The sequence below is a fragment of the Protomyctophum parallelum genome (assembly GCF_964188405.1).
Source record: "Protomyctophum parallelum genome assembly, chromosome: 10".
Taxonomy (NCBI): domain Eukaryota; kingdom Metazoa; phylum Chordata; class Actinopteri; order Myctophiformes; family Myctophidae; genus Protomyctophum; species Protomyctophum parallelum.
Window position 1 is genome coordinate 33,220,622 of NC_139704.1, and position 16,371 is coordinate 33,236,992.

Consider the following 16,371-nt stretch of genomic DNA (forward strand, 5'->3'; position numbering starts at 1 on the left):
TAGCTGTTTGGTTTTAATAATGCCTGCATTTTTGTTGGATAAGCATGAAGAAAGATGAATGAGAAAAAGAAACATGAAATCACGGCAAGAGCTATACTGTAGTGTGACTGTCACCAAACTGTGGATAATATTGGTCAGAGTGAGGCGGGACTCCTGCTATACTTTACGTCTCCAATCTAACTTGTTGAACAGGAATCAGCCAGGAATGGATTAGTACTTAAGTTGGACCAACACAACAACAGAGATGAGATCACAGCATGCATGTCTGCTGTAGAAAAGAAAAAAGAAAAGAAAACATTTTTAAAAATACAGTGTCGACTACCGTTTTGCTAGTCGAATAATCTAATTAATTGTTAATGCACATTTGGAAGGAGATCAACACATGAGATTTCTTTTTTTTTTGCAGAAGAAGGTTAAGGTACTTTGTTCAGATCTCCTCTGTTCCACTGTTCCCTATGGTCAGCGCTTTAGTCCCTCTCTCTCTCCCAGGGGGTCAGGGACCACCCAGACCCACCGCCCCCCGGGCTGAGCAACCAAGCATGTCCTGTCCTCACAGATGCTCCACAACACCCTCTGGCCCTCTTCAGGCCTCGTTCTTATTGTCTTATGATCTGTTCAGATCTGGTTACCTATAATATAGGCTGTGCTGGAAGACGGGTCAGGGCATAAGTCATCTAAATAGCACCCACAGTTACACGGTATATACAGACTGCTTTGTGTATAGCCAGACCAGATGGCTACAGACATAAGGACGCAATAACATACACACTTGCCATTTAAATAGTGCATGACACTACATTATTGACTGAGGGCGATACAAATTATAACCAGCTACTGTCCAGCCAACCCCCCCCCCCCCCCCCCCCTCCTCCCCTCTCTTCTTTTTTCCATATTCAGACTGTGGGTGGTCCGTACTCCACATAGCGGGGAAAAGCTGAGAGGGGGGGGGGGGGGGGGGGGGGAGACATAGGGAAAGAAATCTGGGCAGGGTTGAATGTTATAGGCCAGCAGAGGGGTTTTGTGGTTCAAGACACAATAGCCTCAACACTTCCTTATATAGAGGGTATGCGCATGCTTAAAGTGAATGGCACATCGAGTGGCAAAGCAACATGCAAAGTGAGTTTAACCTTGTTTAATGTTGTTTAATGCAATCAGATAGGACTTTTCTGTGTGGATGTATGGGCTGTCGAGGCCAGAAAGTAGTTTTTTGCCACTCAGTAGGTATTCCTGCATAACTTCCTGGTTTGATGATGATGTCACGCGCATGCCCTCTATTGGCACGTGATTTCTCCCATGTTGGTGTCTCATCTCATGTCGCGTGCAGTTCTGCATGGAAGACGCCTCAGTGTTATACATACTCCTGTTTAGGATATCATTTTCATCTTGAGTTAACCCATTCTGACCTGAGATCAGATTCATACGAGGTTTCCACTGGACACACACTGGTCTGATTAACCCATTCTGACCTGAGATCAGATTAAAAAAATGTCAGTCGTTCTTTGATTTTTCAAAAATAGCAGACCTACAAGCTCGTAGCGAGACACTCGGTGGCGCGCTATGAGCTTGTAGGTCTGCTATTTTTCAATAGCTAAAGCATGACATGATGCTAACACCAAAATGGGTTCCCGTTCAGAATGGGTTTTAAAGACGGGCCTACATTTCAAAATGATTTCCTATTATTATTCTACAGTACAGCCTCGATCTCTGTCCTGTGACAGAGAATATTAGATTGTCACTGAAGGTTAAGCAAAGTTTTTAAATTAGAACGAGTATATTATTGTGAATTTCTGTGCTTTATTTAACTGTTATGTCATTAAAACAGTTCTACATGCTTATTACGCGTTACCCGCATTTTAATCAAGTATTCTACGCTGCCGAGATTGTTTTATTACCTTTAGAGCATGTACGCTGAAGTATTTGGGCTTTTGATCCGTGAAAATCTGACGAAAAAAGGTTTGTTTGTTATGAAAGATCGCACCACCCGCCATCTTGGTGCGCCACAAGACCGCCCCCCACAAGACCCTCCTCCGTGAGGCGCTGTGCCCCGTTCGCTTGCATTGGCCTCAATTTCCCAGAAGCCCCTAAAGCAGCCCAGCGCATGGGTTGATTTCCGCTTTCGTCATCACAACATGAAGGTCTCTTCACCGGCTCCGCGGCAAAGACGGAGTTTCTTTTTAATTATTAAAATACTGCGATTTAAACACATTAAAACAAATGTTGGCTATATCGTATTAAGCAGGGCCTATCGTTTGATGAAACAATTTAAAGCCCTAAAAGTGTTAAACCGTGTGTGTGTGTGTGTGTGTGTGTGTGTGTGTGCGTGCGCGCGTGCGTCCCCGCCCAGTCTGTCCTGGAGTCGTCCAGGTGCAAAAGGAGAGAGGAACAGGAGTGCTCCAGGCTGGCTAACTGCAGGAGTTGCTCCCTCAACCTCAACTGTCAGTGGGACGCACCGCAACAGGAGTGTCACGCCTTGCCTGGTGAGAATAGGAGATACACACACACACACACACACACATAACATCTTTATTTGCGTTCACATTTTACAAGACATCTCTTGAACACAAACAATAGTGGATGCGCAAACTTGAAAAAGAAAACTCTACAACAATTGCTTCAGGATACAGATCACGGGTATACAGAAAGCATCGCCTTCTGACCATATATAGCGACTGCCAATTATTGCAGACACTGAACAGAATTTTGCCGATGCCTTAGCTCTCGACACGCGCACGCGCACACGCACACGCACACGCACACACACATGGAGACGAAGAGACACACATGCAAGCAGGTCCAGGCACACACACACACACGACGTTTGCTATTTTCGAATTGGCAAACACACAAACAAAAAAATACAAAATAAAATAAAAAAGCCTATAATGGCATGTCCAAAGTAGGGACAGCTGGTAGGAGGTGGTTAATGACTATAGCGGATGCACGCACACACACACACACACACACATGTTTGCAGGCGATAAAGCACTGTTCGGGCCCTTTGATTACCTGCATGACAGCAGCGGCTATACATGCCAATGTCTGATGCATTATTGAGCATCTTGCTGCCTGTGGGCACAGCCCATGTTCTCTCTCTCTCCCACGCCCACTTATTGCACTCATTTCTCAAAGAAGAAGAAGCCCCAGTGCTTCAGTCCAGTGTGCGTGCGCACGCACGCACGCACGCACGCACGCACGCACGCACGCACGCACGCACGCACGCACGCACGCACGCACGCACGCACGCACGCACTCACGCACTCACGCGTGACTTGTTGGACTGGTGCATAGATAGGCTGCAGATGCAGTCAGCTTCACAAATAAACACATTTCTCTAATCATGTAGATATGTGCACAGATAATATAATGCTATGAATTACACATGTATTCAGGCATGCGTGCACTCACGAGCTCACACACACACACACACACACACACACACACCCTCCTCCATGTGCAAAGGGAAGTAGGCCAATTATAATTGTTTACTTGATGTTACGAAAAGGGATCCTCGGCTGACTAACAAATTAAAAAGCCCGCAAAGTTCTCAATGTTCTTTCTCCGTCGGAAAGCCTCTCAGCTAACTCCATGTCTCTAACACGGGCTGTAATACAGTAACTGTGGGAAAAATGCTCTCGTACTTCAAATATACAAAACCCCGTCCCTCCTCGCCGCGGCGTTGTGTCGAACCGGGACAGAACTTTACTAGCTGAGCGTTTATTTGACTGTTTATTGTTCATGATCGTATCTCCTGTCCACATGAAGCAATTAAGCCTGCTATACTCTCTCTCTCTCCTCGGCTGCATTTGTCAGCGGTTTAGTCGGAGGCCTTTTGATAAGGTCACGTGGGGTTAGTTGAAGCTTGAAGGTTTTTTTGAATCGTCACAGTGCAGTTACATAAAATAGAGACTCTTCCTTGAGAGAGAGCCTCGATATTTTCCCTCTTGTTTAGGCTTCTCTTCTATTGAATCGAGCCACTCACACAGCCTTTTCCGTGCCCTCCTCTAAGATAAGATAAGATCTTTATTGTCACTGTATGAGACATACAACGTGATGAAAGGTGGCGGCGGGGACGGCGGCGGCCATTTTGTGACTGAACGTATAATCGGTGCCATGGTGTCCTGGCTGTAAACGGTAGTCTTTTGTGGCAGCAGAACGATTATAGCCTCTTCATTAGCATAACTTCCAACCGTGGCGCGCTGCAGGCCGGCTCACACGCATATTAACCCATTCTGACCGGGCACCCATTTTGGTGTACTACTAGCGACCGTAGTATAGACACTCTTTGAGCGGTGCGGCACACCGTCTCCATCAATGGGGCGTCGTGGGTCCCTATGTCCACTATGTCTGTCTGTTTAGGGTACCAACCTTAGAGTATATAATGAATAGAGACGACATCCGAGTTCTCCTCCCATCCACTTGCATTAAGTTGCTCAAAAGCGCATGAGGCGATTTCACTCCTCCTTCCGGGTAGGAATAATTAACAATTTAGGCATTTAGCAGACGCTCTTAATCCAGAGCGACTTACATTAAGCAAGAACAAAAAAGCATGGGAATACATCACACAAAAAAGCATTTATCATGAAGCATGCGTAAGCTAAGAAAGTAACAGTGGAATATCTATATAATGAAACTATACATACGTATATACTATGCTATACATAAATATGTACTATGACATGCTATGACTACATACAATGCAATTGTAGTGCTGTCTACATAACATGCTATAAGTCTGTATCAAATGCTATCTAAGTCTACAGAAATGCTATCTAAGGGGGTAGGGTAAGTGCTATGGGCCATGATGGAGTCTGAAAAGGTGGGTTTTCAGACTACGGCGGAAGATTGGGAGTGATGCTGCGTTGTCCCGGCATTTTTAGCAAGGGTACTTCCAGCTTCCCTGCGTTGGCTGATCTGAACAGAGTGCATTCTGGGATGGATTGGGGCCCAAACACATGAACGCGCTCCCGTTGAACGTGCACGAACGCGCACGAACGTGCTGCCGTCGTGAACGTGCACAATGATAGTCAACGGACCAGCGTGTTCATGTGTTTGGGCCCACGCTGCAATACCAAATTCGGCCACTATGTCCATTTCGCCTCAGGGTTTCCTCTGGGTGCCGTCTCTATTCATATATATACTCTAAGGTACCAACGGGTGAGAAAGTGGTGCTGTTGAGCTTCACACTGTGCACAGGTGCATGTTGGGAAGCAGAGTTTTTTTTGTATAACACCGGTCTTTTTCAGCACGAGTGTCTGTACAGGAGTTCAGTACAGTAGACAATTACAGTATAGTTCCACTGCTCACTTCACACAGGTCCAATGGGAGACTTACCCATAAAACCCACAGTGTGGACTAGGGCATTACGCAACTAGTCGACTAGTTTACTTGTTTACTAGTCGACTAGTAAATCCACTAGTCGACCTTCTTGGTACTAGTTGACTAGTTCATAAGATTTTATTTATTTTATTGTGTAGGCCTCAAGATCAGGCAGATTATAGTCACCAATGTACACAGTTTTTAAATGTACGAATATTTATTTCCAGAAAGAAAAAAACAACTAGTCGACGACTAGTAAACTAGGCGACTAGTCGACTATTAAACTAGACAACTAGTCAACTAGTGAAAATGACTAGAAGTGAATGCCCCAGTGTGAACGGCCATACTCATAGATGTTCATATATGAGAGCTTGCTGCACCTGGCAGGTATGACCGAGTCATTCTTGTTTGTACTAGCGTTGCAAAGTCACAGAGCCCAGTTCGCTAATCTAATATGGACGAGCCAGCGGTTGGCAATTGTATCATCTTGTTGACGTTAACCGGATAAGCTTTATTAAGTAATGACCATGCATGCTGGACATTTTAATATCACGTTACATAACCCATTTTGGGTGGGAACCCATTTTGGTGTTAGCATTATGTTATGCTTTAGCTATTGAAAAATAGCAGATCTACAAGCTCATAGCGCGCCACTCGGTGGCACGCTATGAGCTTGTAGGTCTGCTATTTTTGAAAAATCAAAGAACGAAACATAGCCTTTTTCAGAAAACTGTCAGGATGTAGAAGACAATTTTTTAAATCTGATCTCGGGTCAAAATGGTTAAAAGCGGAAACTGGAACATTATTTTTCCTCTGAAATGTAACATTCGGAGTTACCGTAGTAGCACATTTGGGGCTGTATTTTGCGTGTCTTAAGTACCAAGTCTTATTCCCTAACTTGAGTAAACTAAAGACCTGGAGGCGTGATCAATGCTCTTTGGCCACTCAGAATAGCCAAATGGCATTGATCACGCCTCCTCACGCAAAATACAGCCATTGGTGGTCCAAGATTTTAATTCCCAGATTGAAGGCCCCTGATGGCTCCTTTTAGCCTGGCCATAAAGGATCTGTGTGTTCCCCCTGTGTGCTGCAGGCCAGCTGTGTGCAGAGGGTTGGCACCATGTCGGCGACTTCTGCCTCCGCATCAACTCCAGCCGCGAGAGCTACGACAACGCCCAGCACTACTGCAAGAACCTGGGCGGGAACATCGCTTCGCTGGTCTCGGACAAACAGGTGGACTTTGTCTTGGAGGAGATCCACAAGTACCAGATGCAGGACAAGGTAAGGGGGCTGATGTTAGAACCAGATCCTCTTCACTATACGACACAACGGCGTAGCCCCGTCACTGAGAATAATGGTGGCCTTAAAGGTCACTTAAAGCAGGGTTTCCCAAACGTTTCCATGCCATGAACTCTCAAACGGCCATAGCTTAAAAATATATATCTTCTGATCTAATAAACTCTCAATGCTTCGCATGCTGTGTTATGAGCAATTTCTTTATTATTATTTTTAAATGGGCAAAGCAGGTTTAGTCATTAAACTGGCAATATTGAAATATATTGAAGCATTCTCTAGTAATTGTCCCAAAGCAGCCTCCACTTTGAAAACCTGTCATTTGTATTCTGGTTTCTCACCTGTAGACAAATACCCAGAGCTGTGGTTTTGTTTCCTGTACATGATGACATTGTCTCCTCTCTCTGGGTACATTTTCACTACAGAGAAATACAACTGAGGTGTTTGCAAGTCTATGTTAACTGGGTTATGCTGACAGTGATTAACCCATTCTGGGCGGGCACCCCTTTTGGTGTTAGCATCATGTTATGCTTTAGCTAAAATCGAAGAACGACTGACATTTTCAGAATCTGATCTCAGGTCAGAATGGGTTCATCAGACCAGTGTGTGTCCAGTGGAAACCTCGTATGAATCTGATCTCAGGTCAGAATGGGTTAAGATAATCTGAGCTATGATGACAAATGTATTGCTGTACAGTACATTTACACACTAGAGCTGGGACTCGATTAAAAAAAAAATCTAATTAATCAGAGGCTTTGCGATTAATTAATCTAGATTAATCGCATTTTAATCGCATATCAATATTCAACCCGAGAACAGCGAGAAACCTTTTTTTTTAAATGTTTTTTGGTATCCCAGTGAATCAACGAATAGTGACTACAGGATACCACTCATTTTCAACATTTTACTGTCATTAATATACCTGTTGTGGAAATAATAATAAAAAGTCACCCCATTCTGTGTTGCCTAGAACTGGAGGTCTGAAAAAAAATTAGTAACAGTAACAAGTACATCTCAGTGACATCACAAAGCTGTACTTACTTCATATTGTTACTGTTTTTTGTCAGACCTCCAGTTCTAGGAGGGGTGACTTTTTATTATTTCCAGTTTTCAGTACTATAGAAAAGCGCCCAGTGAGAAACGTTCCGCGGTGAAAAAAAAGGTGCGATTAACTTATCTGTAGTTAATCGCGATAAATTTTTCTGTAGTTAATTAATCTAAATTAATCGCAATTAGTCCCGGCCCTATTACACACCCACTGAGTAATCTACCCGCTGTTCTGTATCTTGCATTAACATCTCAACAGAGGGTACACCGGTACAGTATGTTTCAGATGTACACTGTACAACAATGTACAATGTACGTCTTTTGTACTGTAAATGGTAAATGGTGCATTTAAATGTCGCTTTTTTGTCCAAAGCGCTTTACATAGATTCTGCATTACATTCACCCATTCACACACACCGATGGCGGAGGAAACCATGCAACATCGGGGGGAATTAGGGCTTCAGAGTCTTGCTCAAGGACGCTTCGACGCCAACTCTGGGGGAGCCCGGGATCGAACTGGAAACCTTGCGGTTCTAACTACCTTAAGGCTAAAAGGATAACACAACAAAGTCCTGGCTGGGGACTATACTGTATGTATTCAATCCGTCATCATAGTGTAAAACTCAAAAACGCAATAATACATATAATCAACAAAGTCACTATACAAAGGAGAACCATAAAAAATGGCGGCAGGGAATATGTCACCTCCTGGTAACGTGATCGACGGCAACATTGAAAACAAAGCTATTCATTGTCTTTCAATACCGCAGTCATAACATAACATTCCTGTAGGCCTATATAGCTAATGGCTGGAAGTGCCATTTATACTTTTTAACTATACTTAAACCCTACACTTACAGTTGACAGGATAGGATGCACACGCAGATCCGACACATGCCAACATGCGGAAACATTTAACGGTCGGACATGCGTTCGAACATGCGCTGCTCCCGTGCTTGCGGTTATGGTTAGGTTATGGTTTGTCGTATAGGTTGTCGTGTCGGTCTAATGACATTCGGACCAATAGTGGGCCGCGGCTCAGCGGTCCAGGCACCTTGGCCCTGGTATAGCCCGAGTGCTTGCGGTTATGGTTAGGTTATGGTTTGTCGTATAGGTTGTCGTGTCGGTCTAATGACATTCGGACCAATAGTGGGCCGCGGCTCAGCGGTCCAGGCACCTTGGCCCTGGTATAGCCGGCAGTGTGGCCGCGGGTTCGACTCCCGATCCCGACGGCCTTTATTTAGAGAGAGAGAGAGAGAGATACACAAATAAGAATCACAGGCTGAGTTGTCGCTACCCTGATTTGAACCAGTGACCCTGTGGTCCAAAGGTGAGAGCTCTACCGACTGAGCTAAGCAGACGCTGTCAGTTGACTCATTCTATACAGTAACATCATGCTGTATAGGTATTAGCTCTACCAACCGTATTTGGTAGACGTATTAGGTGCATGAGAGGTTTCACAAAACAGCTAATAGTTTTTGGCTCATTTTTATATACATATACAAGCTCACAATGCTTTCTGAGCTTGTAGATCTGCTATTTCCACCGATTGCAAGCAATTGCAAGAGGAGGAGGACAAAAACCAGGAACGAGACAGTTGACGCTGATGCTGAAGAGGATGAGGAGGAAGCTAGGATGAAGACGAAGAGGAGGAGAAACTGCAGAAACCGGAGAACAAGATGATGCCACTAATACTATATAAGCTTCACAAGCTTCATGGGGATGCTAGCTTGTGAAAATGGGCGCTGGATGAACACAGTATATATACAGTAACAGTGGTTTGTAGGATATTCAGGGGGCTGACGGGGGGGCCCTCAGCAATGCTGTCGTTTTTTTATACTGTAGCTCCTTAAGGGAGTTGCACCACTCAAAAAATGGCAGAGGAGAGTCATTTCAAGTTTAAAAAATAATCACAGTACAGCATTAATCCAGTGTCACATTTAATTAGCATAATCCCAGACGGTTTAGAGGACTTTCATGTGGGACAGGAGTGATTCTGAATACACACTGTGCCACGGCTGTGAAAGAGCTGTTGAATGTGTCAAGATGTAGTCGAAGTCAAACGTAATCATTTAATATGCAGGAAAGCTGAATACATGCGGAATATTCCAAAATAGAGCAGGTTTGTATAAAACACAGAGGAATCCATCACACTGTGATGCAGTACAGTATCACATACTGTGCATCAGTGAATGTATGCTCATGGGTGGTTGAGGGCTGGCCTAGTGGGCTTAACCCCAGTAGGAGATGAATCACATATGTTGAAGGTACATGCGAATGATTAATCAGCAAAGTGTTTTGAAATGTGAACATACTGTTTATGTGAACATGTCATTCAGACCACACAGTCACACACATATTATACAATTTTCATTAAATGTGTGAGAGTACAGCACAACACTGTACAGCAGACGAATGATATTTGACTGATGTTAATTGGAAGAATGTAAGGATCTCTCTCTTTACCTCTCGCTACCTCTCCTGGGATGGAACATTGCAGAAGCTTCTCTCTGTTTTTACCAGACAAGTTTTTCTAACAAAGGGCACCTTTGATGTTTTGTACAAGTATCTATATTGCAATATAGAAATACAAGTAAAAGTCCTTTAGTAAAAATACAAACGTATTGCCTTCAAAATGTATTTGTATTTGCCTTCAAAATGGACCAAACATAGAAAGTACTCATTATACAGAATGTCACATTTCACAAGTTTTCAAAATGTATAAAACTCTTTTGAAAATGGCAGCTCTACAAGCTCACATTGTGTCGCATCACGCGTTGTTTGAGCTTGTAGATCGGCTATCGGATATGGCCAAGTCTAAAAGTAACTAAAGTAAAGGTAGTGGAGTGAAAGTACAATATTTGCCTCTGAGATGCAATGGCGTAGAAGTAAAAGTATTGGTAATTGGATATACTCAAGTGAAGTAGAAATACCTCAACATTGTACTTAAGTACTGTACTTAAGTAAATGTACTTACTGTATTTGTTTCTGTCGTCGCCAGATAGCAAGAGATTTTCAACAAAACACACATTCAAAAACACGCACGCAAAACACACGCACACAGCCATACAAATCGCACACACGGACACGCACACGCACACACGGACACGCACACACACACACACACACACACACACACACACACACACACACACACACACACACACACACACACACACACACACACACACAAAACAAGCACAGCCTCTTCTGAGCATTTCCCATGCCTATACAGAATGTTGAATTATTTTATCTCTATATGGCGGTAACTCAAACTTTATGCCTCCGTTTAAAAAAAAAAAAAGGTTTATCGCGGGCCTTGCATCACAGTTGATGGCGACTAATTATGGATTCTTTGCAGGTAAAACGTTCACAGACTTTACAGCCCATTATGAAATAATAACTCACACGTTCTCACACATTCACCAAATGTGTGAGAATAAACGTGCATAAACACTGTGCCACAATTACGGCAACTCATCAAAGTCGTTTATGGGTTTTATGGCTTTTTACAGTAATTACAGTGATTAGTCGAAAGGTTGATTCAGGATTTACTTTCATATTAAAACATTTGCTTGTACCAAGTCGACATCCTGGGAGTTCTGTGGGAAAGAAACCCTGCCTTCTGTCTCCTCTGAGATATTACGTTACATCAGTCCTGCTCTAATTGGACCCACGTTGTGCTTTGACAATGAAGTTTGGAACCAATTAAATACAGTAGAAATGAAATACAGTAGAATGAGAAAAAAGAGGGCAATGGTTTTCAGTGGAGTGCCAAACCCAAATCCAGTATACGTACATCAAAACATAGGAATTAAAAGAAAAATCCCAAAAAGGTAGCGCATCCTAAAATTAAACAAACGGTGGACAAAGTACTCACATTTCCTTGTCTTTATTGGCACACACCAAAAAGGAACGTTTACGCGTTTCGGCTTTTGCAGCCTTCATCAGAGCATTTGGATGCTATTTTTTTTTAATGAAATACAGTACTTTTCTATATAACTTCTCCTTATGTTACCTTTTCACAGCATCTCCCTACCCACTTTGTATAGCGTACAACTAGACGCAACAATTATTGTTCACTTAATCATGCACTTTTACAATTGTTTCCGTTTATTTTTCTTCTTTTCCATTTTCAAATTCTACATTTAATGCTACATTGACTTTTCAGTCCCCTCCCCTCGTCTGCTTGCACTGATGAAGGACCTGTTATATTTGTTCATTGGGATTTTCATTTAAAATCAAATCAAATGCTTTATTTATAAAGCACATTTAAAAACGACTGTCATCGACCAAAGTGCTGTACAAGTCAAGAAAAAAGAAAAGAATATATAGCAACAGCAATACAATCAAATAAAAACAATACATAAGAAAAATGCATCAATGTCAAGTGGGTACATATGAATATAATAGGCACTAAGGTAAGCGGTGCTCAAAATGAAAGGTTGGAGATTAACAGTTTCCGTGCCGCGAATGGATTACTCCAGGTTAATGTCGCTGCCATAAAAGACTTACGCGACTTTTGTTTTATGTGTTTAATCCGCCGTAATGTAAACAAAAAAAAGAAAATTCTTTTTCGCCGCTTAGGAAGAGAGGAGGTGCATTTCGTGTTGACAATGAACCGGAAATCGTCACATGCTGTGAGCTGCTAGGGCTTCTGGGAAATTGAGGCCAATGCAAACGCATTGGGTTCAACGCCTCATGGAGGCGGGTCCTGTGCTGCCTCTTCTCGGTGTAGCAAGATGGCGGGTGGTTCGATCGTTCATAACAAACGGGGGGAGCTATTTTCGCTCGATTTTCGCGGATTAAAAGCCCAAATAATTCAGCGTGTGCTCTAAAGGTAATACAACAATCTCGGCAGTGAAGGGGGGTTGATTAAAATGCGGGTTAATCGTAAAAAACAGTCAAACTGTTAAACTGGGTTGTGATTAAAAGCTAGGTCGAAAAAAAGGGTTTTAAGCAGAGACTTAAAAGTCTCAATGGACTGGGCGGATCTGATGTAGAGAGGAAGGCTATTCCAGAGCCTAGGGACAGCCACAGTAAAAGCATTTGTACTAGGCCTACTTATTTTGATGTTGATTAAACCTAAAGAGTGACTTTGCGAAGCTCCATTTACCGGTATCCCATTGTTCTTATACACTGCAATGGCATTACATCCACTTTCCGACAACAACAGATTTTCACGTTAACAATGCTTTGCGATATATATAGCAAGTATGGGTTTGGGCGTTATACATCTGCCATGCTATATATCTATATCTATACTTCTCTCTCTCTCTCTACCCCCCCCCCCCCACCCCCCCCCCGCCCCACCCCCCATGTGAACAGACGTTATCTCCGTGGGTCGGTCTGAGGAAGATCAACGTCTCGTACTGGGGCTGGGAGGACTCGTCTCCGTTCACCAACAGCAGCCTGCGCTGGCTGCCGGGAGAGCCCAGCGACTCGGGCTTCTGCGCGTACCTGGAGAGGGCCCAGGTGGCCGGGCTCAAGGCCAGCCCCTGCACCGCCAGCGCCGACGGACTCATCTGTGAGAAACCCGCCGGTGAGTGTAGGGCGACCAGATCCAGACTGTTCATTTGAGGGACAGAAGTGTCCCCGTCCCCCCCCGTCCCACTTGTCCCACACAAGCGATACTGGAGTACCGGGTTTAGCAACTTACTACTTGAGTTTCTATTAACCCATTCTGACCTGAGATCAGATTCATACGAGGTTTCCACTGGAGTGGACACACACTGGTCTGATGAACCCATTCTGACCTGAGATCAGATTCTAAAAATGTCAGTCGTTCTTCGATTTTTCAAAAATAGCAGACCTACAAGCTCGTAGAGTGGCGCGCTATGAGCTTGTAGATCTGCTATTTTTCAATAGCTAAAGCATAACATGATGCTAACACCAAAATGGGTTCCCGTTCAGAATGGATTAAATGCCTTGATGTCATATTCGACCTTATAGGCCTATTGGCTATCGTTTATAAACTCCTCTGGTGTCTCACATTTTGTTTTAAAATCATGCTTTTTTTTATGTCTATGCTATTTTAACAGGCTTTAAAAACACATCTTGCAGGAAGAGACAATGAGAGAGCTTTACAACAGAAGGCCGACTATTAGGGGACTAACTATTAGGGCATTTGAACACTGATGCAATTGCCTGTCATCAGTCACAATGTGGGACAGGGTCTCACAACGCGTCGCAAGCTTGTAGATCGGCTATTTTCAGCAAGTGTAAAAACACTCATTACGGCCCATCATCAAGGCCCACCAAATGAATGAATGAATTAATGAATTGGCCAAATGACTAGAACAGTCTACTGCTCCTGGTGTCACTCTACATGACTCTGAAATCACATTCCTCCTCTATGCAGATGACCTGGTTCTGCTGTCAACAACAGAAGAGGGTCTACAGCAGAACCTGGCTCTGCTTGAAACATTCTGTCAGTCCTGGGCCCTGACAATTAACCCTGACAAAGCCAAAGTAGTAATATTCCAAAAAAGGTCCACAAGTCGAAAGTACAACTTCACCCTAGGAACAACACAAATTCAACAAACAAATAATTATACATACCTAGGGCTGAAGATCAGTTCCACTGGAAAGTTTAACTTGGCTATCAATGAACTGAGAGAGAAAGCAAGGAGAGCTTTCTATGCCATCAAAAAGTCAACACATGTTGACATCCCAATTAGGACCTGGCTCAAATATTCCAATCAGTGATTGAACCTATTGCACTATATGGCAGTGAAGTTTGGGGTCCACTCACAAAAAATCATTTTGGAAAATGGGAAAAACATCCAATCGAAATCCTGCATGCAGAGTTTTGTAAGAGCATCCTCCGGGTCCAGAGGAAGACTCCTAACAATGCATGCAGAGCAGAATTAGGCCAATACCCTCTAATTATCAACATTGAAAAAAGAGCCATCACATTTTGGAAACACCTAAAACTGAGTGACCCCAAATCCTATCATTATAAAGCCCTCAAAAGCCAAGAGATGAACATAGAGAAGAGTCCCCTCAGTCAGCTGGTCCTGACGCTTAACAAACCATCAGCCAACAATAACCAGCCTCAGGACAGCGACATTCCACAACAAATCCGACCCAACCAAATTATTAATCAACAGAAACAAAAATACGAAAACTATTGGCTTGAAACAACAAAAACCCAAAGTAAACTAAATTGCTATCTGGCCCTAAATAGACCATACACCGTGGCAGAATATTTGAGCACGGTGACTGATGGCAAAGTCAGAAAAACATAACAATGTACAGACTCAGCGAGCACAGCCTGGCCATCGAGAAAGGCAGATATAGACAAACCTGGCTGCCCAGAGAGGACAGGCTGTGTTCTCACTGTAGTCAAGGAGTGGTGGAGACAGAGCTCCACTTCTGTGATAAATATGAACATATTAGAGAGGAATACTGCCCTAGGTTCACGGAAATAGCAAAGGCAGGGATACAGTTTGACTCTATCCAGGCAATCCCCTACCTATTAGGTGAAAAAGCTGAATGTTCCAGGTTGGCAGCAAAATTTGTATCAGCCTGCCACAAAATGAGGGACAATGGGTGAACACTATAAGTCTACTACAATTAATAGATCAATGTCATTTTTCCTTGTCTTGTTTATATTATTTCTTCTGATTATGTATAATTTATTATTGTTTCATACACTGTATGTAATGCTTTGGCAATATAAGAATGCTTGTCATGCCAGCATTGGTACACTACACACTACACAGATATCCAGAACCGACAAAACTAGGAATTAAATGTCTTTGAGATTGGAAAGGAGAGGTTAGAGAGAATAATGAAAAGAACAGCATATACAGTACCTAAACCGCCTTGGCCCCGATCATCGTGAAACGGCACACACGCTCCCTGGAGGTCTGAGCACAATGCCCCACATTTTGCACCATTGTTCTTTTATGTTAATCCTACCGTTTTTGTCCAAACATACCGCAGATCGTTACACATTATCTCTATTGTCAACGTGATCGAGGCAGATCTGTCCGATTCTTTTCAGATTCCATCGTGATTGGCAAAGATTGGCTTCCAAATGTTGCAGGAGTGCCTCGTTTCGTACAAAATACCTCGAATCATGAACGCATCGTCTGATTGCTGTGAAACCTCACATTGGCCTGTTATGGCACCACCAGGGTCATTCATGAATACATATATAAACTGCTACAGATTTAGCCCAAACATCACGCAAATCGGTACCCACCAAGACGGACACACTTAATAGAAAAGGCTTTCCCATTAGTGCATACAGAGGCTATAATGTGAACACGTGCGGCAACGTTAATTCTATTTAATACCACTGTTAATACATAATATTTCGCAATAGGAGCGTTGAACATTGAACTGTCCCTTTTCTCTCTCTCTCTCAAGTGAGTCCGCTGAGCAGCCAGAGCGGCAGGCCCTGCAGGACCCCCTGTGCGCTGCGCGCCGGCTGCGCCAACTGCACCGCCCAGGCCATGGAGTGCATGTGGTGTGGCAGTGCCCAGCGCTGTGTGGACTCCTCCGCCTACGTCGTCTCCTTCCCCTACGGACAGTGTCTGGAGTGGCAGACCCAAGACTGCACTGGTGAGACGGAGGGAGAGAGAGAGAGAGATAACAAGAACGTATATGAGAGAGAGAGAGAGAGACACAGACAGACAGACAGAAGAGAGTGATTGATTGATTGATTGATAAGAGTCAACATTCACTACTATTGATTAATTTCCT

The 16,371-nt window shown here is 43.5% G+C and overlaps 1 protein-coding gene across 1 annotated transcript in view; it reads left to right on the forward strand.

The window, feature by feature from the left end:
* atrnl1a (attractin-like 1a) overlaps positions 1-16,371 on the forward strand; it is a 452,296-nt gene that overhangs the window by 188,242 nt on the left and 247,683 nt on the right. Inside the window, exons 15-18 of the mRNA XM_083775478.1 lie at positions 2,345-2,477; positions 6,410-6,597; positions 12,985-13,198; positions 16,036-16,230. Of these exons, the coding sequence (XP_083631604.1) occupies positions 2,345-2,477; positions 6,410-6,597; positions 12,985-13,198; positions 16,036-16,230 (730 nt within the window). The remainder of the gene's footprint in view (positions 1-2,344; positions 2,478-6,409; positions 6,598-12,984; positions 13,199-16,035; positions 16,231-16,371) is intronic.